The 23,649-nt window shown below is 44.0% G+C and overlaps 1 protein-coding gene and 1 pseudogene across 2 annotated transcripts in view; both read left to right on the forward strand.

Moving 5' to 3' along the window:
• Positions 1 to 5,557: 5,557 nt before the first annotated feature.
• The window catches only part of TEX14 (testis expressed 14, intercellular bridge forming factor), a gene marked incomplete at its 5' end in the record, with an annotated part of 74,091 nt that continues 55,999 nt past the window's right edge, over positions 5,558 to 23,649 (forward strand). Inside the window, 8 exons of the mRNA XM_079796794.1 lie at positions 5,558 to 5,693; positions 12,717 to 12,831; positions 16,689 to 16,854; positions 17,266 to 17,402; positions 19,050 to 19,131; positions 20,297 to 20,427; positions 21,910 to 22,023; positions 22,983 to 23,106. Coding sequence (XP_079652920.1) covers positions 5,558 to 5,693; positions 12,717 to 12,831; positions 16,689 to 16,854; positions 17,266 to 17,402; positions 19,050 to 19,131; positions 20,297 to 20,427; positions 21,910 to 22,023; positions 22,983 to 23,106 — 1,005 coding nt within the window. The remainder of the gene's footprint in view (positions 5,694 to 12,716; positions 12,832 to 16,688; positions 16,855 to 17,265; positions 17,403 to 19,049; positions 19,132 to 20,296; positions 20,428 to 21,909; positions 22,024 to 22,982; positions 23,107 to 23,649) is intronic.
• On the forward strand, positions 10,589 to 11,384 carry LOC307115356 (transcription factor BTF3 homolog 4-like; annotated as a pseudogene). Its single transcript has one exon. The product of its transcript is annotated as a transcription factor BTF3 homolog 4-like (transcript).

Here is a 23,649-nt window from a genome sequence, read left to right on the forward strand (position 1 = left end):
ATGTGCTCTGATCCGGAATCCAACCAGCGACCTTTTAGTGCACAAAATGATGCCCAACTGATTGAGCCACACCAGCCAGGGCTTCCCTCTCGTTCTTAACCTGAAATTCTTTTTATAATAAACTATGAACTATGAAATTAAAAAGAGATCTAGACTTTGAAAGATTAAAGGAATCAGGGAAAGTAGTTGCTAAAAACTTTAAAAATATTTATATGTCACCTCTACTCCCCCCAATAATTTAAGGCACTTCTTTTTTTTTTTTAAATATATTTTATTGATTTTTTACAGAGAGGAAGGGAGTGGGATAGAGAGTTAGAAACATCGATCAGCTGCCTCCTGCACATCCCCCACTGGAGATGTGCCCACAACCAAGGTACATGCCCTTGACCGGAATCAAACCTGGGACCCTTTAGTCTACAGGCCGACGCTCTATCCACTGAGCCAAACCGGTTAGGGCAAGGAACTTCTTAAGATGCCTGACATCTATAATAATAAAAACATAACATGCTAATTAGACCGGACAGCCGAACGACCTTCCGGACATCCTTCCAGACGACCTTCCGGACTCAGCCAGGGCTGCCAGGGCCAAGGCAAACCGTTGTGGCTGCGAATTTCATGCATCGGGACTCTAGTATTAAAATAACAGGGAAGCCCTGACCCTGGGATTGTGATTTATTTTAATTTTTAAAAACCACTTTTTGTCTTTTCCTAATTATCTGCATGGGAAATTTATCACTATTGTAATAATAAAAAATACCATCCAAGAAAAAAAAAGAAAGAAAAAAATACCATCCAAAATAAATAAAACAAAACAAAGTTTTTTTTTTTAATTATGTGCCTAGGCCCAATAGGTGTTGCTCAGTGGTTGAGTATCTACCAATGAACCTGGAGGTCATGGATTCTATTCCCGGTCGGGGCACATGCCCAGGTTGCAGGCTGGATCCCCAGAAGCGGGGTGCAGGAGGCAGCCAATCAATGATTCTCATCATTGATGTTTCTATTTCTCCATCTCCCTTCCTCTCTGAAATCATTTAAAAAAAAACACAAGCAAGAAAAAACATTTAAAAATTGTGTGGCTAAGAGGGAAATAGCCAGAAGGTTTACAGAATATGCCACCCCAAAGTATGCCATTTTGATATAAGGATTATCTTGAGCTAAAAACATTTGAAAAATTCCAGATATATGAAGAACGTTCTTAACCAACCCCTTTCTTTCTGAAAGCAGGAGATTAAGCTCCCATGTAAAAGATACTTTCTGATCTACCTTTAGCTTCCCTATATATGTTACTTTTTCACAATTGCCTTTCTTTTTTCAACCTAATACAAAATTATTTAGGTGTTGCCACTTATTTTCGTCTTCATTTTTTCATGAGGGCGCCTGTGTCTGGTAAACTTGGGTTAAATAAATATGAGTGCTTTTATACTGTTAAACTGTATCTGCCAATTTTATTCTTAGGCCCAGCCAGAGACCCTAACAGATAGAGGTAGTTTTGCCTCTACATACACCATTAAAACCTTTGATGCTACAGTTGCTGCAGAGTTGTTTTGCCCAGGTCTCACCAAAAGGGCAGAAAAGAAAATAGGTCTCACCTGTTTTCGTTCTCTAAAAAGTAGGGGGAGGCATTCGGCTTCTTACCAAATCCAGGGTGAATGCTGCTTTCCTTTATGCTGAGAGCTGCATACTAGTCGCGGTGAAGCCCGCTTTGAGTCCGGCATCTACACAGGGCACCTGCCCAAGGAGTAGAATGGCCCGGGTGGGGGTGAAGGTGCTTGAGGCTGCCTGTTACATACAGTCTCATTCAATTCTCACAGAAACCTTGGTAGGTGGGCGGGCATATTACTCCCTCGTTCTAATCTGGGGGAATAGAGACCTAGAGACAGGGTATGACCTAGGCCGGGAATGGAGGCACAACTCAGCTCCGGCATAACCACTGTGCTGCCTTCCCCTCTGCGGGCCTGGAACCTCTACCTCCCAAACTGCCCTGCCCTGCAGCGCAGACGGAAGACTCGTTATAACAGATCCACGCCAGAACCTGTGCCGGAAAGGCGAGGAACTGAAATCTATCTCCAGCTACGATTGTCTTCCGGATGGTCGCCGGGTCAAAATAGAGCGAATGTATCAGCTTCAAGTATCAGAGTGACGTAGAGTGACGAGAGGCGGGGATATGTAGATGAGCAGCGCGGTGACTGCTGGTTCGAGTGTATTAACGGGGCAAAATTTCCTCTGGGTACCTACCCAAAAGAATGCATCTTAGTCTCTGTCATCTAAATCACACTGCAATTTAGAACCGAAGGGCAAAAGGACTCTCAGTATAATTAACCATGACTTTAAAGTGTGTTGAGGATGATGGTGATGTGCCAGGCAAAGTGAGCAACTCATACTTACCTGGCAGGGGAGATACCATGATCACGAAGGTGGTTTTCCCAGGGCGAGGCTTATCCATTGCACTCCGGATGTGCTGACCCCTGCGATTTCCCCAAATGTGGGAAACTCGACTGCATAATTTGTGGTAGTGGGGGACTGCGTTCGCGCTCTCCCCTGACAAACTAGTTTTGCAAAGAAAGAATTTTGTGTTTAAAACACTTTTCAGAACAAGTTTCTCCTTTTAAGAGAGAAGCATCAGTGCTGAGAGAGGATGATATATTGGCAGTCTTTTGCATTCCCCCCTGAGGGTTGAGCTTGGAACTGCTTCCTGCACCCTCCTTCTGAGGATTCCTCTCCTCTCGCCAACGCTCTATCCACTGAGCCAAACAAGCTAGGGCTCTCCTTTTTGTAAAAAAAAAAAAATACGTTTATTGATTTCAGAGATGAAGGGAGAGGAAAAGAGAGATCGAAACATCAATGATGAGAGAGAACCATTGATTGGCTGCCTTCTGCACCCCCCTCCCCCCTCCGGGACCAAGCCGGCAACCGGGGCATGTGGACCCTTCAGTTTGCAGGACAACGCTCTATCCACTGAGCCAAACCAGTCCGGGCTATTTTATTGTTCTTGTTAAATTAGATACAAATAGTTATGTGGCTGCCTTTAATACATTAAGTACAGTAAAGGCTTGTTTTTTGTTCCTGCGCATGATTTGTGGTATTTTAGCCCACTACTCATAGGTTTTTATTATAATAGGAACCTTTACTTACTGATTTGAGAGGAAAATATGGATCCAGTTGGTTGGTTTCTGTATGTGTCCCAAAGGAAGATTTCCAACCGAGGTACCTTTCCAGGTCCCTAGTTAAGTTTTCACTCTAGTTGTGGAGTAACGGTTGTTATGTAATAGGGACACTATGAGTCTAAAGTAGTGAAATGTACTTGTAGCTGAACACCCTGTGAAAACTGCCAGGTGTTGGTGAAGATCTGGAAATATTGGAATTCCTGTGCACTGCTGGTGGTGGGAATACAAAAATGGAATGACCACTATAGAATATGCATGTCAGTTTCTCTAAAAAATTAAATATGCAGTTTCCATATGATCCATCATGGATATATACACAAAATAATTGAAAACGGATCTGAAGAGGTATTTGTACATCCCTGGTCCTAGCTAGCAGCATCATTCACAATAGCCAAAGGTGGAATCAACACAACTGTCCATCAGTGGATGCATAAACAATATGTGTGTGTGTGTATCCATACACACACATAATGGAATATTATTCAGCCTTAAAAAGGACATTCTGACATGCTACAACACGAATGAACTTTGAGGGTGTAGTGAACTCATCCAGTCACAAAAGGACAAATGCTGTATGTTTCCATTTATGTGAGGTACCAGGAATAGTCCAGTTTATAAAGACAGAAAGTAGAATGGTGGTTGCCCGGGGCTGGGAGGAGAAAATGGGGAGTTAGTGTTTCATGGGTATGGAATTCCCGTTTGGGAAGATGAAAAAAGTGTTGGAGATCGATGGTTGCACAAGAGTGTTTATATAACTCACTGCCAGTGAACTGAACACTGAAAAATGTTTAAAATGTACATTTTATGTTGTATATATTTTATCTCAATAAAATAAGCAATAAAAGATTAAGCAGCCATGTCCCATGCAGGTGAACATTTGAGTAAGACAGAGCCTGAAAACACAAGTTGGGTTTGTCCAGTTGTAAGAAGATAGTGGGGACTTTTTTCAGCAGCCCAGTGTCGGGAGTATGGGGAAAAACAAAGACCATATTAACAGGACCTCAGACATAATCCAGCCATGTTGGATTATGACCCCATTCGAACAGCTTCATTTTTACGTAATCACCTCTTTAAAGACCTTATCTGCAAATACAGTCACACTCTGAGGTACTAGGGGTAAGGGCTTCAATATATGTATGGAGGAGGAAATACAGTTCAGCTCCCATTGGCCATCCAAATCATCATAGAAATATGCCATGCTTTTTAATACCCAGAAATAGGAAGGAGGCAGAAGTGAGGATAGGACATGACAGCTTGCTATAAAAGCTTCAGTTCATATTTAAACTAAACTATTTTCTTAGTTACTATTGTTTGCCTAAGGACAATATTATTGTGGTGTTACTGAATTACCAGGTTGCTGCTTGTAGTCACTGATGTGGATATTAATAAATACCACAGGACATAAACCCCAATAACACCCAAGATATTAGCATTTTCCACATTTTTGTCAGGGGATAAATTAAGAAGAGTTACTTCTCAGTAACCTAAAGCCTCCTGGCTAGTGAAGACCTACCAACTGTGTCAGCCTTCATGGCCTTCCCTTTTCCTTCACCTATATCACACCCTCTGTGTCTCCCCACTGTGATGGCAGCGATACACTGTTAGGTGTCTTACATAGCAACTGTCACATTTGAGACACATGGTAGGTGTCGCACAAACACATGATTGCATGATGGTCAGGTGTGGATACCACATGTAGAAAGTTAAAATTTCTCAGCATGGTTCATCTCATACACAGTAACCACTAACCACACAGTTTACCTGGTGCCAGACACACCTCTAAGCTCTTTTACACGTATTAGCTCATTTAAACCTCTTGGCTACCCTCAGACTATTATCATCCCCATTTACAGAGGAAAAAATTGAGGACTATCCAGATTAAATCATTTTTTCAAGGGCACATAGTTAGGGAGCAACAGAGCTTCAGAGTCTGAACTGTGTACCCAATCCACTATGTTATGCTGTCTAAATATTGACATTACACTGGGGATTGAGCTTGCAACTTGGGCAAGTGCCCTGACCAGAAATTGAACGATCTCTGGGTTCATAGGTTGATGCTCAACCACTGAGCACACCAGCCAGACACAAACATGCTTATTTCTAATTTTCCTTCCTAGTAGTCATTACTATTTCAGTCCTGAGAATTAGTAACAAACATATTCAGGTCTTTCATTTCAACAGTAACATTGAGAATAAACGTTAATCTTGTAGAATTTCAGTAATCATTTCCCTAATCCTGTTCATTATAAATGAAAATGGAAAAAAAGTTAAAGAAATGTGTGTAAAATGTTTTTTTTAAATTAAAAACAAAAAGAAGTGGTGAAAGAATCCAAGTTGCTTGCTTGCATTTCTGATTCAGTTAGAATGAGCATGTTGCTTTCTTTTGAAACAGGATGTCTCGGGCAGTTCAGCTTCCGGTTCCCTGTCCTGTTCGGCTTGGTTCCTTAAAAGATGACTCCTTGGAAGCTCAGCTTCATGAATATGTTAGAGAAGGGAGCTATATAAAAGTGAAGAAGATTCTTAAGAAAGGTAGGTCCTGTGTTGAAATGGCAGATGCAACTGGGTCCACATTTCTGAATAGCGTTGGAAGGAAAAACAGGTCATTCCTAAAAACTATTCTTGGGGAAATCAGAAGTTAAATTAATGAGATGAGATGTTTCCTACCAATGCAGTCATATTGTTTAATAGAGGTCTTATCCTAGGGAACTATTGATACTGGCTTTGTAGCTACACTTCTCTGTATCATATTTTTAATGGTTCTCTAGTGGTTATAATAATGTATCTTTAATTTTTCACAGTCTACTTAATCTTGTACCACTTCACATAATACAAATTTCAACCATACAGGCTCATTTCTCCCCTTCCCCCATCCTTTATTATAAAGATTCTGTAAGTGTTATATTTGTATAAGTTTATAATTTTTTATTTGAAGAATCATATATACTCTTAAAGAAATTAAGTGGTTTGATATGGCGGTCTAACGGTGATTTTCTTTATATTTTTCCTGCCTGGGTTTGCTTACCTTGAATATGCAAATTAATATCTTTTACAAATTTGGGAACCTTTCTGTCATTATTTCTTCAGGCACTGTTTCTGTTCCATTCTCTCCCCACCTTCTGGAAATCCACTTATATTTATGTCAGACTTTTTGTATTGTCCCACAATCCTCAAAGCTCTGTTAAGAATTTTCTTCTATTGTCATTTTGATGACTCTTCCTCTGTCGTATCTAATCTGCTCTTAACCTTACCCAGGTTCAATAATTTGCTAGTGACTCACAGAATTCAAGGAAACATTTTACTTACCATTCCTGGTTTAATATAAAGGACTAGAGGCCCAGTGCACAAAATTTGTGCACGGGGTGTGTGTGTGTGTGTGTGTGTGTGTGTGTGTGTGTGTGTGTGTGGCAGGCAGTCGGACATCCCTCTCACAATCCAGGACTGCTGGCTCCCAACTGCTCACCTGCCTGCCTTCCTGATTGCCCCTAACCGCTTCTGCCTGCCAGCCTGATCACCCCCTAATCCTTCCCTGACAGCCTGATTGATGTCTAACTGCTCCCCTGCCAGCCTGTTTGCCCCCAACTTCCCTCCTCTGCCGACCTGATCACCCCTAACTGCCCTCCCCTGCAGGCTTGATTGCCCCCAACTGCCCTCTCCTGCTGGCCATCTTGTGGTGGCCATCTTGTGTCCACATGGGGGCAGGATCTTTGACCACATGGGGGCAGCCATCTTGTATGTTGGACTGATGGTCAATCTGCATATTTCTCTTTTATTAGATAGGATAGAGGCCTGGTGCAGGGGTGGGGCCAGCTGGTTTGCCCTGAAGGGTGTCCCGGATCAGGGTGGGGGTTCCCTTGGGGTGTGGGGCGGCCTGGGCTAGGGGCCTGTGGTGGTTTGCAGGCCGGCCACGCCCCCTGGCGACCCAAGCAGAGGCCCTGATATCTGGGATTTATTTATCTTCTATAATTGAAACTTTGTAGGCTTAAGCGGAGGTCAAAGCAGGCCAGGGCTTCAGAAGCTTGGCTTCCTCCATTGCCGGGGGCAACCCCAGCCTCCTGCTCTCTCCAGCTCCGTGGCTGCCACCACTTTTGTTGGGATTTATTTATCTTCTATAATTGAAACTTTGTAGCCATAAGCAGAGGCCTGGGCCGGCCAGGGTGTGCAGAAAGCTTAGCTTCCTCCATCGCCCGGGAAACCCAAGCCTCTCTCCCGCTCTCTCGTTGGCCACAGCCATCTTGGTTGGGTTCATTTGCATACTCACTCCTGATTGGCCTGACGCCCTGGACCCAGGTGGTGCCTGGTGTGGTGGGCAGGATAATAGTATCTTGCTCTGGGCTAGAGTAAGTTGCCTGCAACATGTGATTGGCTGCTAGTAGGAAACTCTATGTTAATAAGCCCTATGCTAATATTGTTGTTTTGAAGTGTTTTTTATAAATTTACAAGTGAAAATGATGTTTTAAACTTTGCCATTGAGTGGAATTTTTATAAAATATTAAATAGCGCATAATTTGTAAGGTTAAATTGACCTAAATAATGTCACCATGACTAAAATGTGTGTAGCTGCTGTAGACCCACCAGAAGCTGGGGACTCTAACTTAAGACTATACTTTCAGGGATCATTTCTATAGTTCGTTACTAGAGAAGTTTCTCTGATCGTGTAGAGCACCCGAAACCACGAGGAGGAGGTGTAGCGTTCTCTCCTGAGCGTGAAGCTGGCTCTTGGTGTTGTTTCTGCAACTGCCATTAGCCATTGATGATCGCTCTTCTCTTCCTAATGGGAGAGTAAGAGGGAGGGAATGCAATCTGAGTGGCTTCCTGTTCCTTATGTTTAAATGTCAGTATAATTGGCGATATTCATGAGTGATTTCTCGCAGCATTCCTTTTGAAAGGTGATTCTTATTTTGCCGACATTTAAAGAAAGGACTTTTAAGGGGGAGATAAGTACTTGGCTTTGTTACTCTATTGGTTGGTTCCTGTATATACTCTCACCTGATGAGGCATTCTGAACAGTTAGGGTTGTTCCAATGCATGGGATGAGGCTCCAACCAACTGAGCCAAAGTGTGTCAACCTTGTTTTCATCATGTCTACTTATTTATTTACTTATTTATTTAAGATAGGCTTTGATGTTTCTATCTCTCTCTAAAATCAATCATTGGTTAGCAGCCTCACACTGCTCTCAACCCAGGCATGTGAATCCATCCGTGATTTATGGGTTCATAGGTTAGATGCTCACGCTGTTTTATTTTTTTCAACCATTATTTAGCATTTAATATCCATATCTTTTTGGCACAATCCTTTGTTAATTTTCTGCATCTGGAGTTTTGGTTTGTTCCTCTTTGTTTTGTTTTTTAATCATCCAAAGGTATGTTTTTATTGAAGGGATTGGGGAAGAAGAGACATCAATGGAAACATGGATGGATTGCCTCCAGCAAATTAGAAAAGTCCCTACCCTACAGATTAGGGAGACGGTCTGGTAGGGGAGACAGATATGCAGGGCCTTATAAGCTATTTAGATAGGTTTTATTTATTTATTTTTAATATGTTTTTATTGATTTCAGAGAGGAAGGGAGAGGGGAAACCTGGGCATGTGCCCTCACCGTGGCCTCCTAGTTCAACCACTGAGCCACACCAAGCGGGCAAGATATGTTTCATTTTTGGCCCAAGAGCTGGGAAGCTAGGAAGCTTTAAGCAGGGGAATTATTTGTTTAAAAACAAAATTCAGCCCTGACCGGTTTGGCTCAGTGGATAGAGCGTCAGCCTGCAGACTCAAGGGTCCGAGGTTCGATTCCGGTCAAGGGCATGTACCCCAGTGGGGAGGGTACAGGAGGCAGCTGATCGATGTTTCGCTGTCATCGATGTTTCTAATTCTCTATCCCTCTCCCTATTAAAAAAAACAAAAACAAAAACAAAATTCATCTCTGGCCAGTTTTGCTCAGTGGTAAAAGTGTCACCCCGAGCACTGAAGAGTGGTGGGTCTGACTCCTGGTCAAGGGCCCATACCTGGGTTTCAGGTTTGACTTTCTTGCCTTAACAGGGGTGCCTGTGGGAGGCAACCAATCAATGTCTCATATCCATCTCTCTCCCCTCCCTCCCTCTCTCTCTCTCTCTCACCCTTCCACTCTCTCTAAAAATCAATGGAAAAGAAAATATCCTGAGAATTAACAACAAAAGCCCTGACCAGTTTGGCTCAGTGGATAGAGCGTTGTGCTGTGGACTGAAAGGTCCCGGGTTCAATTCCTGTCAAGGGCATGTACCTTAGTTGCAGGCTCGATCCCCAGTTGGGGGCGTGCAGGAGGGAGCTGATTGATGTTTCTAACTCTCTATCCCTCTCCCTTCCTCTTTGTAAAAAGATCAATAAAATATATATTTTTAAAAAGAATTAACAACAAAAAACCCCACAAAATTCAAACAAGTATATCTAAGACCTAATCAGCTTTATTAAGTAATTCATGAATTAGGCATCAGCCCATTCTTTGAGGAGTACAAAACAAAGTTTTTATTAGGAAGTAGGGTGTGCCAAAGGAGTTAGTAGTGAAAGAAAAGAAAGGTTAATTTTTGGGTTGGGATGTACTTTCTTAGGGGAAAGAGAAAGAGGTTTTTTAAAATTATGTAGATGGCCTCTTCTTTTTAAAAAAATATATATTTTTGTTTATTTAAGAGAGGAAGGGGGAGGGAGAGATAGAAACATCAATGATGAGAGAGAATCTTGGATTGGTTGCCTCTCACAGGTCCCCTGCTGGGGATGGAGCCTGAGACCCCAATGGTGAACTCCTGGTTCATAGGTCCATGTTCAACCACTGAGCCACACTGGCTGGGGTGGGTATTTTTTCTTTTTCTTTTTCTTTAAATAGATGTATGTATTGTCCTGCTTACTTAAACACAATTTACAATTTTTATGTACCTAATGATCATTTGATTTGGGAAACATTTATATAATACAGGACAAAATAAAAAAATAAGGCGTGCTTTGCAAATGTCAGAGTTCTGCTTTGGGTCACGCTTTTATCTTCCACTTGTATGTTTTTCTTGTGAAAGGTCCCCGCTTCCACGCAGAGGTCTAAACTGAGGCTTGTGCCCCACACGCCCGCGCCCGCGCCCTTGGTTGGTGTCAGCGTTTACGTGGTAAACGACGCTGCGGAACTGGAACCGCGGGAGAGGCGGGGCGGGGCTGGTAATTAGTGGCGTGTGATTGGCTGTTTGGCAATTGTATGCTAATTAAAATGTCAGCTTGAACTGTTTTTGGAAACGCTAGAGGATTTAAAACACTTTGTCGAGCTTTCTGAATGAAAAAATTTTGAGAGAATACGTGGCAGTATATGTATGGGTAGCATAGCACCACTTTAGAAAAATTCGCCATCACTGTAATATGTGTGGGTTTCGTTCACTTCGGAAAAGCCCACAGCACTGGGTTAAGACTATACTTTCAGGGATCATTTCTATAGTTCGTTACTAGAGAAGTTTCTCTGATCGTGTAGAGCACCCGAAACCACGAGGAGGAGGCGCAGCGTTCTTTCCTGAGCGTGAAGCTGGCTCTTGGTGTTGCTTCTGCAACTGCCATTAGCCATTGATGATCGTTCTTCTCTTCCCTTGGGAAGGAAAGAGGGAAAGGACGCCGTCTGAGTGGTTTTTTTAAAGATACAAAAATAGGTTTTGATTGGTTTTCAGCTTTCTTTTAGGGTGTGGGTAGCCATGCTGTTTGTTGACCATTGAATTGTTTTCTTTTTTTCCAACAGAGGGGTTTAGGGGAAATTTGTCTAACTTTTGGCTCAGGTCTGGGTAGGCACCAAAGGTACAACTCACAGAAGGAGGTTGTACATAGAAAAGCTATAGCTGGTGACAAAAGACTGATTGTGAATAATACAGTTGGTATTTAAAAGGTAAACATGATTAAAGATGATGGGGTAGTTATTTCAGTAATACCAAAACCCAAGCTTCCCTTTCTGCTAACACTTTTGCAACTATGGGTCATGCAGAAGCCAAACCATTCACAGAAATGCTTCCTGGGATATTATGTCAGCTTGGTGCTGACAGCTTAACAAACTTTAGGAAGTTAACAGAACAATTAGTTCCCTGGGTGAGTGTTGGATAACAAAGCCCCCAAACCAGAAGACATTGAAGAGGAAGATGATGATGTTCCAGATCTTGTAGAAAATTTTGATGGGGCATCAAAGAATGAAGCTAACTTCATTCTTTTCTGGTTTTTGGAAGCTGGCATGGACTAGACTTAACAAATCAGCTATGTGGCTCCAAAGTTTTACCAACACGAAGAACATCAACTGTTACTGGTTCAGTAATACAAATATTTTGTATATTAATAATGCTGTTTGTTTAGCATTTTTCGTCATTTGATTTTGCATTTTGTACTTCCTCCTAGGATCTTAATAAGAAGTATTGGTGCACTTTGAGAGTGTTTTGATTCTTGTGTGTGTGTGTTTTGGTTTTTTGTTTGGGGTATTTTTGGTGTGCATTTGTGTATGTTTTTGTATGTGTGCGGGTATGTGTGTACACAGTGGAGAGCAAATTGGAAAACAGTTCTATTTATCCTCCTCTTTTCCCCAGTAGAAATAAAACAAACCTTTACATTAAAAACAAAAACAAAAAAAAACTTTGGCCCTAGCCGGTTTGCCTGAGTGGATGGAACATCGGCCTGCGGACTGAAGGGTCCCCGGTTTGGTTCCGGTAAGGGGGATATACCTTGGTTGCGGGCACATCCCCGGTAGGGAGTGTGCAGGAGGCAGCTGATTGGTATTTCTCTCTCATTGATGTTTCTGGCTCTCTATCCCTTTCCCTTCCTCTCTGTAAAAAATCAAGAAAATATATTTAAAAAAACAAACAAACAACTTTGGGTATTGACCTCTTTCCCCATCAAATTAACTTTATATTTTAATGGGGTAAAAAGATAAGGCCTTCTGTTCCAAGTAAATATTTTATATTACTGTCCCCACCCTAACAGAGTATCATTATTACCACCACCCCATTCCCTCATGCCCTCTGTAGGTTAAAAAAAATTTTTTTTTTCCACACAGGAAGTGGTAAAATGCTTCAGTGCAACTTCCTGAATGAATAACGTGTTTTTTAAAATTGATTTCAGAGAGAGAGAGAGAGAGAAACATCAATGATGAGAGAGAATAATAGATCATCTACCTCCTGCTCACTGGGGATGCCCTGACCAGGAACCATGACTTTCTGTTTCATAGGTTGGCCAGGCAGTAAATAACATTTTTTTGTTTTTTTAAAAAAATATATATATTTTTTTATTTCAGAGAGGAAGGGAGAGGGAAAGGGAGATAGAAACATCAATGATGAAAGAGACCCAGGCATGTGCCCTTGACCGGAATTGAACCTGGGACCCTTTAGTCTGCAGGCTGATGCTTTATCCACTGAGTCAAACCAGCTCACATAGGGCTTTTCTTTTTTGAGAAACAGTTTGCAGTAGTAATACATATAAGTGCTGTAAAAGTAATTTTGATTTTTTGCCCCTTCATATGAATTTTCCTAGTTTTATCTCAGAAAATGTCCTGTTCTTTACATTGATCCTGGTATTTGCTTTGCAGGAATTTATGTTGATGCAGTTAACTCCTTGGGCCAGACAGCACTTTTCCTTGCATCATTATTGGGCCTTACAAAATTAGTTGATATTCTGGTGGATTATGGATCAGATCCAAATCAGTAAGTAGATAATTTTCTATTATCTAGAAAATAAATAGTAGTGTATGCTTTTAAGATGAGTTAGGGCATTTGGAAACTAATCTGACAGGATATTAAAATAACTTTTACTAACTTATGTCAATGACATACAGTTGTATGTGTATGTTGAAACATACCTCCAACTGTTAATAAAAGCAGTTTTCCTTGGCACTATGAAATAAGTGAAACTTATTTAGTCATTCATGCATTTATTAACTAGTTAGTCATTAACAGCATGGTTTCATATTTTACCCCAGGTTATAATTTGTATGATTTATTTAAGCAGTTTTTACCAGTTAATATACTTGGCATCACTTTATCAGGATGATTTTTGCCTGGCTCTTGTAGTTGTTGTTTAAAAGAATCTGCGATTAATAGTTGGTCCAAATTTTAATGTGGATACAGCAACACAATGTAATGAATCAGCTTTACTGAACACTTTTGATTTTCCCAGAGCCGTTCCAGACACTAAGCTCTCTAGATCTTTACAACTACCTCCTCGACAGAGATGAGACAGCATGTATTTTTGCAGTTCACACAGGATAGAAACAAACAGGTTTTGAATGCTTACATGATTCAATATAATTTTCATAGTTATGCCAGAATGTGAACCAATCATAAAAGTCATATAGTAGCTTGCCCATATTACATAAAGAGGTCCTGTTCAAGGTATTTAACAAACCATATTGATGTCAAAAAGTTTTACTTTTCTGTTGTTGTTCTCTTTTCTGTTATAAGATTGCTTACTTAGTGGGAGAAAACTTCGGAAAAAGAAAAAACACCACAAAAAACAATCAGTATGAGAATTCTGTAACCAAGAGATAATACAAAGAAAATTTTTGCTGTGTTTCCATCCAGAATTTCTCTAGACTAACATACACGCTCCTGTCTCTACTGTATTGTTTAATTTCAAAGTTCAGAAATAAAGGACTCCCTCACCTGATGTTTGTAGAAAACAGCTCTATAGGGAGGCCATTTGGGACTCCCTGCAGTTCCACAACCAAAAATGCAACATTTTCCAGTCATTTGCATTTACATTTGTTTTGTAGAGGTTTATTGCTGTTCATATATATATATATATATATATATATATATATACACACATACATATATATATATATATATATATATATATATATATATTATTGATTCTTTACAGAGAGGAAGGGAGAGGGATAGAGAGTTAGAAACATCGATAAGAGAAAACATCGATCAGCTGCCTCCTGTACCCCCCTCACTGGGGATGTGCCCGCAACCAAGGTACATGCCCTTGACCGGAATCGAACCCGGGACCCTTCAGTCCGCAGGCCGACGCTCTATCCACTGAGCCAAACCTGTTTAGGCTGTTTTCTTCTTTTTAAAAAATTGATTATTGATTTTAGAGAGAGAGGAAAGGGTGGGGGAGAGAAACATGGATTTATTATTCCACTTACTTATGCCTTCATTGGTTAATTCTTGTATGTGTCCTGACTGAGGGGATTGAACCTGCAACCTTTGCATATCAGGATGATGCTCTAACCAACTCAGCTGTCCAGCAAGGGTGCTGGATTCTTTAAAGATTAAGTTTTCCAGCCCTGATTCAGTGGGTCAGTTGGTTGGAGCAGCATCCCTATGAGCCAGGATTGAAGATCTTGTACCAGTCAGGACACATACAAGAATCAACCAATCCTATCTAATAATAGAGTAACATGTAAATTACCATCACTCTGCTACGCCCACGATTGGGCGGCGGGAGGCTGGGGGGCGGGACTCGGGGTGGCCTATCTGGCCATTGAGAGGCACGGATCCGCTGGCACTGACGGGGGCTCCCCTGTGCCTTTCAACAGCAGGGTAGCCCCCTCAGCGGCCATGGACCATCAAAAGCGTGGGAGCTGGGTGCCTGTCTGCTCCGGCACCAGGCCTTTCAGAAGCCTCCGCCATGCCGGAGGCTTCTGAAAGGCCTGGTGCACCAGCGGACAGGCACCCAGCTCCACTGCGAAAAGCGAAAGCGTGTAGGGGACCCTACACATGCATGATTCAATCATGCACTGGGCCTCTAGTGAATATATAAATAAGTGGAACAACAAGTCCATGGCCTCTCTGTCTGTCTGTCTCTCTCTCTCAAAGTCAAATAAAAAAGAAGAAGAAAAACCTTTAACATTCCAGATTAGGGAACTAATGCCCAGAAATTTTAAGTGAAAGGTTTATTTGGTATAAAAAACATTATTCCTTTCTTTTTTAGCCTTCATGAGAAATGAAAAATAATGTCCTCTCTGTCCCCTCATCCCTCCTTACTGTTTATGGGAAGAATGATTAGAAGATTGTAAAACATTATACAAATATGTTTTTATAGCAGAGAGGATATTATGGTTTTCAAAGTACAGTGTACTACATTGCTTGTCAAACCCAGCAATCGAAGCTGGCTCAAAATGAGCCATCCCAGTGGTTCCCAGATGCCTGGGGACAGGCCAGCATATTGGTGTCAACTGGGGAACTTGTAAAAAATACACATTACTGCCCAGCCAGTGTGGCTCTGTGGTTGAGCATCATGGAGGTCATGGTTCGATTTCGGTCAGGGCACATGCCTGGGTTGTGGGCTCGATCCCCAGTGTGGGGCATGCAGGAGGCAGCTAATCAATGTTGATGTCGATGTTTCTTTCTCCTGCTCCCTTCCTCTCTCTCTAAAATCAATAAAAACAAAAAACAGTTTTTAAAAAGTAGGTTTACAGTTGTGAGTACGTGGAATAGTTTATTCTTATATTATTGTTTATTAATTGTTGTTTTATTTTTCATAGGAACAACTGCAAAGCTACTTTTGCCCTACCCTGTATGTTCTCAAATGGAAATTTCTTCAAAATATATATTGAGTGCAGAACAGTTTATATAACACATTCTTATTCTACCTGTATATGCACAGGAGATTTCTGGGAGGGTACAAAGACTTATATAGTAATCGTCTCTGGGCAAGAGATCTGTGGGGTCTGGAGTTGGGAGAATGTTTTTATGTTTCTTATCTCTTCCTCCTCCTTATTAGACTTCTCTTTCCCCATTCGTGTGTTTGTTTTTATTTTCTTTTTTTAAAAAATGTTTTTATTGATTTCAGAGAGGAAGGGAGAGGTAGAAACATCAATGATGAGAAAGAATCATCAACCGGCTGCCTCCTGCACGCCCCCTACTGGGGATCGAGTCCACAGCTCGGGCATGTGCCCTGATTGGGAATGAACCACAACCTTCTGGTTCACCGAGCCCCACCGGGTCAGCTGTTTTTGTTTTCAGTTAAAGAGAGAAAGCTCTCCAGGTGATTCTGTCATGCAGCCAAGTTAGGAAACCACAGCTACAGATCACATCTCGCTGTATCTTGGACACAATAAGGGCCAAAATAGTTTATTGGCTTTGGTTAAATTTTTCTGACTTGTAGATCCTTCTTGACCAGATTGCTCATGCCAAGGTCTGTGGGCCTCTACCATAGGACTTGGGAGATAGAGACAGTCTCACATGCCCAGGACTCAGCAAACATGAATTGTTTTCAGGGCAGCCAGTGTCAGGGATTAGAGGGGGAAAGAACACCAATTTGGAACCACACCCATACCCGGGTGTGGCCCTCAGTTTTGCCCTTTTGGTTCCTCACTTATAACTTGGGAAATGATAGTGCCTTGAAGGGCAGAGGTAAGGGTGGAGAAAGGGTATATGTGTAAAGCTCATTTTGGCACAGACCAGGGACCTTCCAAATGGCATGATTATAATCCTCATCGCCAAAGGTCGCCTCTGTAGAAAGGAAGCCTCGTGTCACCCATTGCATTCCCCCCTGCTCTGTGGAAGGGAGGGGTGTTGCCATGGACACTCCTTGTATCCCCCTCCAGTCGCTGCTTTGATGGGAGTACCCCTGTGCACGCAGCAGCATTTTCAGGCAACCAGTGGATCCTCAGCAAACTGTTGGATGCAGGGGGTGACCTTCGGCTCCATGACGAGAAGGGTCAAAGCCCGCAGGCGTGGGCCCTTACAGCCGGGAAGGAGTGCAGCTCTCTGGTAAGGGTGGGCCCCCTCTGCAGCCACCCTCCAGGCCGAGCACTGGGCTGGGAGCCAGGAGCCCAGGGCTAGAGGCTGGTCCTGGGGACAAGGGGAGGGGGGAGGTGGACAGAGTTTTCTCCCCTCACTGCCCTTCGTTTGGTTCTCTAGCTCATTAGCTGTTAGAACTTGGACAAATAATTTCACTCTTCCTGCCTACTTTCTTTATCTGTTGAAGGAGGAGGGAATTGGAGGAAATTATTGCCAACATCTCCCTGAAAACATTTCATACCTTTGGAAAATCACTTAGACCCTCCCTTTCCTGTTGGGGGGCTCCCGACTCCTAGACCATTCACCTCAGACCACCTCACAATTCCTCTGAAGGGCGGAGCCCCTTGCTGTGTGGCACTGAGCCTCTCTGTGGTGTTGCAGATGGTGGAGTTCATGCGTCGCTGCACCTCACACATGCAGGCCACCGTCCAGGACTTCTCCTGTGACCTCCTGAAGAAGATGGACTCCACTCAGCGGCTCATCTGCAGCCTGCCCCGGTTCGGGGGCCTCATGCAGGGGTGAGTGCTGCCTCGAGCAGAGTGGGATATCCTGCATCTCCCAGCCTCCTCACCGGCCCCTGTAGCATGGGCACCTAAGTCCCTTCCAGCCTCTGGCTCCCCCACAGGGATGAGCTCTGAAGGAGATGTGGCCACTGGAGAAGGATGGCCATTCCCCTTCCAGGAATGTCCAGGGCTGTGAGTTCTGGGCTCCAGTGGAGGTGCCCTGTGCTCAGCAGAGAAGGAACTCTTCAGGTCTGGGCAGCTTAGCAGAAAGCCCTTCCTCAGAGCCTCTGGATGGAGTTTTTGTTGCTGTCTTGATATCTTGAACCTTGGAAAGCATATTTATAACTAAGGTTGAAAATGACCACAAATGCTTAATTTATAGTTCCTCAGGCTATTTTGAGCTGGTGTGAGAGACTTCCTGCTAACTTGGGGTGGGCAGCTGCAGGAGACAGGCCACAGGCTCAGAGTTATTTTAAATTCTTGGGACTTCATTGCCTTAGGGTTTGTAGTCAGAGAATCCTTTTCATTTTGGTTTTCTCTGATGGCTGTCTTTATAATCAGGGTGGCTAGCCTCGCCACACTCTGAAGGGCTCCCCCATCCTGTCCTGTGCACATGGAGTCCTGGTTTTCCTCTGATGACCGGGTCGCTGCTGGCTTCTCAGGCGAGAGGAGTCAGAGATGCCCTTGAGGACCAGTTATGCCTAACTGCTCCCCTGCTCGCTTCTCTTGCCGGTTTTGGTTCTTTATCCAGAATCCAGAATGACCTGTTAAAAATGGAAATTGGGTTGTGCCACTCACTTTCTGCTAAAAAGCCTTCTTAGGGTCTGTTCCCATGACTATCAAGATAAACTCTCACATTCCTCATCTGGCCTCTTTGCCCCTGCCTGTTCCAATTCTCTTACCTTCTGGCCAACCAGGAGGATCTTTGCAGACCACCTAGGTCCCAGGCTTAGTCCCGCTGCTGCTCTGTGACCCCAGGCTCCACTTTCCCCATCTGTAAAATGAGAAAGGTGGACAAGAGAAGCTTTATGATTTTTTCCAACTTTGACCATCCGTACTCATTATTGCTGCATAATGAGTCACCCCCACACCCCAACTTAGCAGTTTCAAACAGTAGTAATCATTTGTATCTCACATAATTTCTGTTGGTCGAGAATCAGTGAATGGCTTAGCTGGGTGGTTGTAGTTCAGGGTTTCTCCAGAAGTTTCAGTAGAGATGTCTGTGGGGATTGTCATCACTTGAAGGCTTGACTGGGGCTGCAGGATCCAGCTCTACGATGGCATGGCACACTCACCTGGCTCGGTGTCAGGCTTCCTTATTGGTATGTCTCACCCAGAGCAAGTGACCTAAGAGAGATCAGGGCAGAAGCCCTGGTTGATTTATTCTTGGAAATCTCACCACTGTCATTTCTGCAACATCCTGTTGGGTTACCAGGTCAGCTCTATATGACCTGTGAGGGGCTACACAAGGGCATGATTTCTAGGAGGTCAGAATCACAGGTGCCCTCTGAGAGGCTGGCTCTTATATCACCTGTAGTTCCATGATAACAAGTTAAGTAGAAAAGTCAAAAGCCACTACTCATTCTAAAAACTTGATTCATCATTGTTCCTCTGGATCTGGGTGATTAATCCTTATTTATTTCCTCTTTTAAACATTTCTAGAAGCCCTAATGGCCCTTCTAAACGACTACGTAAAACTGGAGTAATTTCTGCCCAAAACATCCACAGCTTTGGCTTTGGGAAGGTAAGAGGTTGCCACTGACAGCCAGTGTTTGCAGGACTAACTGGAGAGTCACCTGGCCCTCCTTCTGGACCTGTCTCTCGGCTTTGTCCAGCTCCTCTGTCTCATCGTCTCCAAAGTGGGTTTTTCTTTTTCTTTACCACTTTTGCAGGACAAGTGCCTCTTACTATTGCTTTCCTTACTGAAAAAAAAAAAAAAAAAAAAAAAGGTGGAAACTCTACAGAGATCCCTTGAGCCAGATTTCAGGAGTTTAGAAAATGATCCTTAAAATTCCCAGTAAAGGCACCAAACATGGTCTCCCTGTAGAGAGGCAGAGAGCTGCACTGACTCCATGAGTCTTATTTGTGGTTGACCTTGCCCTCCCAAAGGCTTAGGAGTGTTGTTGGCATGCCTTTAAGGAATTGCCATTTTATTTATTTTTTTAATTATTATTTTTTAAATATATTTTATTGATTTTTTGACAGAGAGGAAGGGAGAGGGATAGAGAGTCAGAAACATTGATGAAAGAGAAACATTGATCAGCCGCCTCCTGCACACCCCCTACTGGAGAAACATCGATCAGCCGCCTCCTGCACACCCCCTACTGGGGATGTGCCTGCAACCAAGGCACATGCCCCGGACCGGGATCAAACCTGAGACCCTTCAGTCCCCAGGCCGACGCTCTATCCACTGAGCCAAACCGGTCAGGGCAGGAATTGCCATTTTAAACTGAGAAATGTTTTGAGTATCTTTTGGATCATTGGTTCTGCCCATGGAAGAAAGAGACAGTTAGGAAATGTTGTTGGGTAATTGGGTAATGTTTGCTGACAGCTCACCCCAGCCCTGAGTTTGTTGGTTGTGCCAAGGTAGCCTGGGGTGGATGTGGGGGGAGAAGGAATGGTGACTGCACACAGGCCTGAGTTCTGTGGGGAACCCTGCTCAATGCTTCAGGCAAGTGTCTGACCTCTTTCCATGAGCCTCAGTTTCCCGACTAGTAAAAGGGGAAGGATATTAGAACTTTGCAGGGTTTCTAGAAAGATTAAAAATAGTATAAATTAAGAATAATGTTCCTAGGGGGGTGTTCAGCAAGTTGGTAAATAGCAGCCATCAGTATCTGGCTGATAAGATTCTGGATGAATTTTACTTTTTCTCTTTCCTCCCCACAATTTGAAGCTGTGTTTGCTTTTAGTTTTATCTTTCAGCAAGGACACGGGTGGCCTATTTAGGATCTCTTCCAATAATTGGAGAAAAGGAAGTAATTCAAGCTGATGATGAACCTGCCTTCTCTTTCTGCAGTGGCCCCTACATGGTCATGACCAAGTAAGCAGAGTGGCCTGTGGGAGTTCTGATTTAGTCCCGTGGGGAGTATGGGCTTTGTGCGACTTCCTTATGCATGGAGGGTTTCGAACCTAACACTGAAGGACATATATCTGAATCAAGGGTTCTCAGTCTGGGCACCATTGACATACTAGTGTTTGGCCAGATATTCTTCGTTGGTGGTGGCTGTCCTGTGCATTGTATGATATTCAGGAGCAACCCTGGTCTCCACTCTAGAGGCCAGTAGCAGCCCTCTTTGCCACCCCCTCGAGTTGTGATTGTAACAATGTCTACAGACATTCCCAAATGGCCCAGAACTACTGCTCTGAAAGACAAATCACGGCCATGTTTTTTGTTGTTGTTTTTTCTAAATTCATTCCATTGATCTTCTACAGAGAGGAAGGGAAAGGGATAGAGAGTCAGAAACATCAATGAGAGAGAAACATCGATCAGCTGCCTCCTGCTCACCCCCCTGGGGATATGCCCGCAACCAAGGTACATGCCCCTGACCGGAATCAAACCTGGAACCCTTCAGACCCCAGGCTGACGCTCTAACCATTGAGCCAAACCAGTCAGGGCACGGCTGTGGTTTTTTTTTTTAAAGTTTTATTTTATTTTATTGATTTTTTTACAGAGAGGAAGGGAGAGAGATAGAGTTAGAAACATCGACCAGCTGCCTCCTGCACGCTCCCTACTGGGGATGTACCCGTAACCAAGGTATGTGCCCTTGACCGGAATCGAACCTGGGACCTTTCAGTCTGCAGGCCGACGCTCTATCCACTGAGCCAAACCGGTTTCGGCGACGGCCGTGTTTTAACGTCTCTGCTTTCTAGAGAGTTAGAGGCAGCGTAGTGGAACAGTCTGGCCCCTGATACAGGCCAGAGGGTATTGAGGTGCCCATAGAAGCCAGAACTGGTGTTAGGTACAGCCCTCACCAACCAATGCAGCGGAGGCGTAACAGAGTTTGGCTCTGACAAAAGTCCCTGGGAGACCTGCCTCCTGCAGGGTCACAGTTGTTGTCCTGGCCAAGGTCTCTTGGCCTCCTTCAACCTGGACACTGAAAAGGCTCTCTGTCCCTGCAGATATGCGTCTTCCTGCCCAGGCCACTGGCCCATCATCATGTCCTTCCTCCTCTCTATCCATTGCTGTGGCCTCTGCCCAAGTCATCACTGTCCCTCACCTAGACTGGCCTCCTAACTGGCTTCCCCTTCTCCAGACCACCCCTGCCTACCATTTCCCACACTGCTGGTACCATTGTCTTTCTAAAATAAGGCAGTTACTCCCGCCCTTAAATCTCTCAGCGACTTCCTGCCACCTGTACGAAGTTCCTCAAGGTGCTTTAGGACCTGCGGGGAGGAGGAGGAAAGACTGGACAGGTGCTTTGCAGGTTCTGTGTAAACCCTACTTGGTCTCTGGCTGGAGAACTGCTCACTGGAGAACTGGATACTCACCGCCTTCTGCTCCAACTCTCTCCTGCCCTTGCAGCATGGTGTGGAACGGGAGCAGGGTCACAGTGAAGGAGCTGAATCTCCCCACCCACCCGCACTGCAGCAAGCTGCGGCTGGCCGACTTGCTAATTGCTGAGCAGGAGCACTGCAGGTGAGCAGGAAGCCCAAGGGCGTCAAAGGTCCAGGCTCTTGACAGACACAGGTTCAGGGCTGTTCGGGATTTCCTGGGATGTGCAGACCACGCCCTTCAGCCTCAGCATTTCATGACTGTTGGTTGATTTGACATCCAAGGGCTGCCAAGAAAAAAAAAAAAAGGAATTAACGAAAAGCCTGAGGAGTGGTGGAGGTGGTGGTGAGGGGGTCAATTCTGTCAGTCGATTGACTCCCTATAACCCGGATCTCTGATGGTCCAGCCTCCATGCCCATTGGCTCTCCTGCTACAGCCCCCGAGGCCTGCCCTGTTTTCAGCCCTGTACCCATCAGAACATGTGCTGTCCTGATTTCATAGAACTGGCTATGCATGAGATCCACATGTCTGAGGAACTGTGTGTCTGCTATTGAGGCCCACCTATGGGTCCAGTACCTTATGTGGCCCCAGGGTAAGTCCTTCAGCTCTTGCTGAGGCAGGAGCTCGATTTATGGTTCACACCAGGGCTGTGGAAGCCATGGAATGGACCCTGGCTCGTCGAGCTCTTTCCTGACAAGCTCAGTCTCCTGCAGCAAGTGTGTCAGAGGCTGGAAGGGCTCAGGCACAGCATGGACTTTGACATGAGACCTTGGCCAGATTCCGGACATCTCCCTGATATTGGTCTCCTCGTCTCTAAACAATACATTTCTTGCAGTTGGTTATTAGGATGGAGATGATGTATGATAATTGCTCAATAGCTCTTAGTGACATAGTCATTGATGACTCTCAGCCCTAAGGATCTGATCCGTGAGAGGCCACAGATTCCAACAGACAACCCCACCCACCCCATCCTGTTTTCTTAGAAAACCATTGTGTGCAAAATGGCATTTGTTTAGAATGCATTCAGGGGGCCCCGAAGAAAGGAAAGCACTCCTTTTTGTATGTCCTTCTTCCCTCTGCCTCATCTGAAGCATCTTTTGCAGCAAACTGCGGCACCGCCACCTGCTGCAGCTGATGGCTGTGTGCCTGTCCCAGGACCTGGAGAAGACCCGCCTGGTTTATGAGCGCATCACCATCGGCACACTCTTCAGTGTCCTCCATGAACGGGTGAGTGGCTGTTTCCATGGGTTTTTCCCTGGCTGCCCTCCCACTTCTCCCTGCCCTCTCCCCCTGCCTGAGCGGGAGAGTTCCCATTTGTGCATTTGTGCATGCATGGAAGATAAATCGTAAAAAACAACAACAGTAAAACATTTATTTCTTCATAATTTGTTTTCATTCTGGAAGATAAATCTTAATTCTCTACTTTGTGTTGGCTACATAATGCAACATTTAAGGCCAAGTGCATTGGACCTACTGTGATTTTATTATTGTTAGTCCTCCTTCTGTTCCAGACTGGCTCTAAGGGCTTAGCAGACCCAGAAGACGCAGATACATTTCTAGCAAAATAATCAAATAGCCACTGGTCTTACTTCCCTGTATTTTCATTTGTGCCCTGCAGGACCTTGCTATAGAGAAAGGCCTATTTATATACAGGCCTCATCAATCCCTCCTCACTGTTTTGATTTCTTGACAAGTATGCTTTGGGCTGAGATGTGGCTTCAGAGAGGTCCTAAAGATTCATTTTTCCCCTCTGTGACTTTGTTCTAAAGA

This window comes from Cnephaeus nilssonii, assembly GCF_951640355.1.
Source record: "Cnephaeus nilssonii genome assembly, chromosome: 19".
NCBI classification, from domain to species: domain Eukaryota; kingdom Metazoa; phylum Chordata; class Mammalia; order Chiroptera; family Vespertilionidae; genus Cnephaeus; species Cnephaeus nilssonii.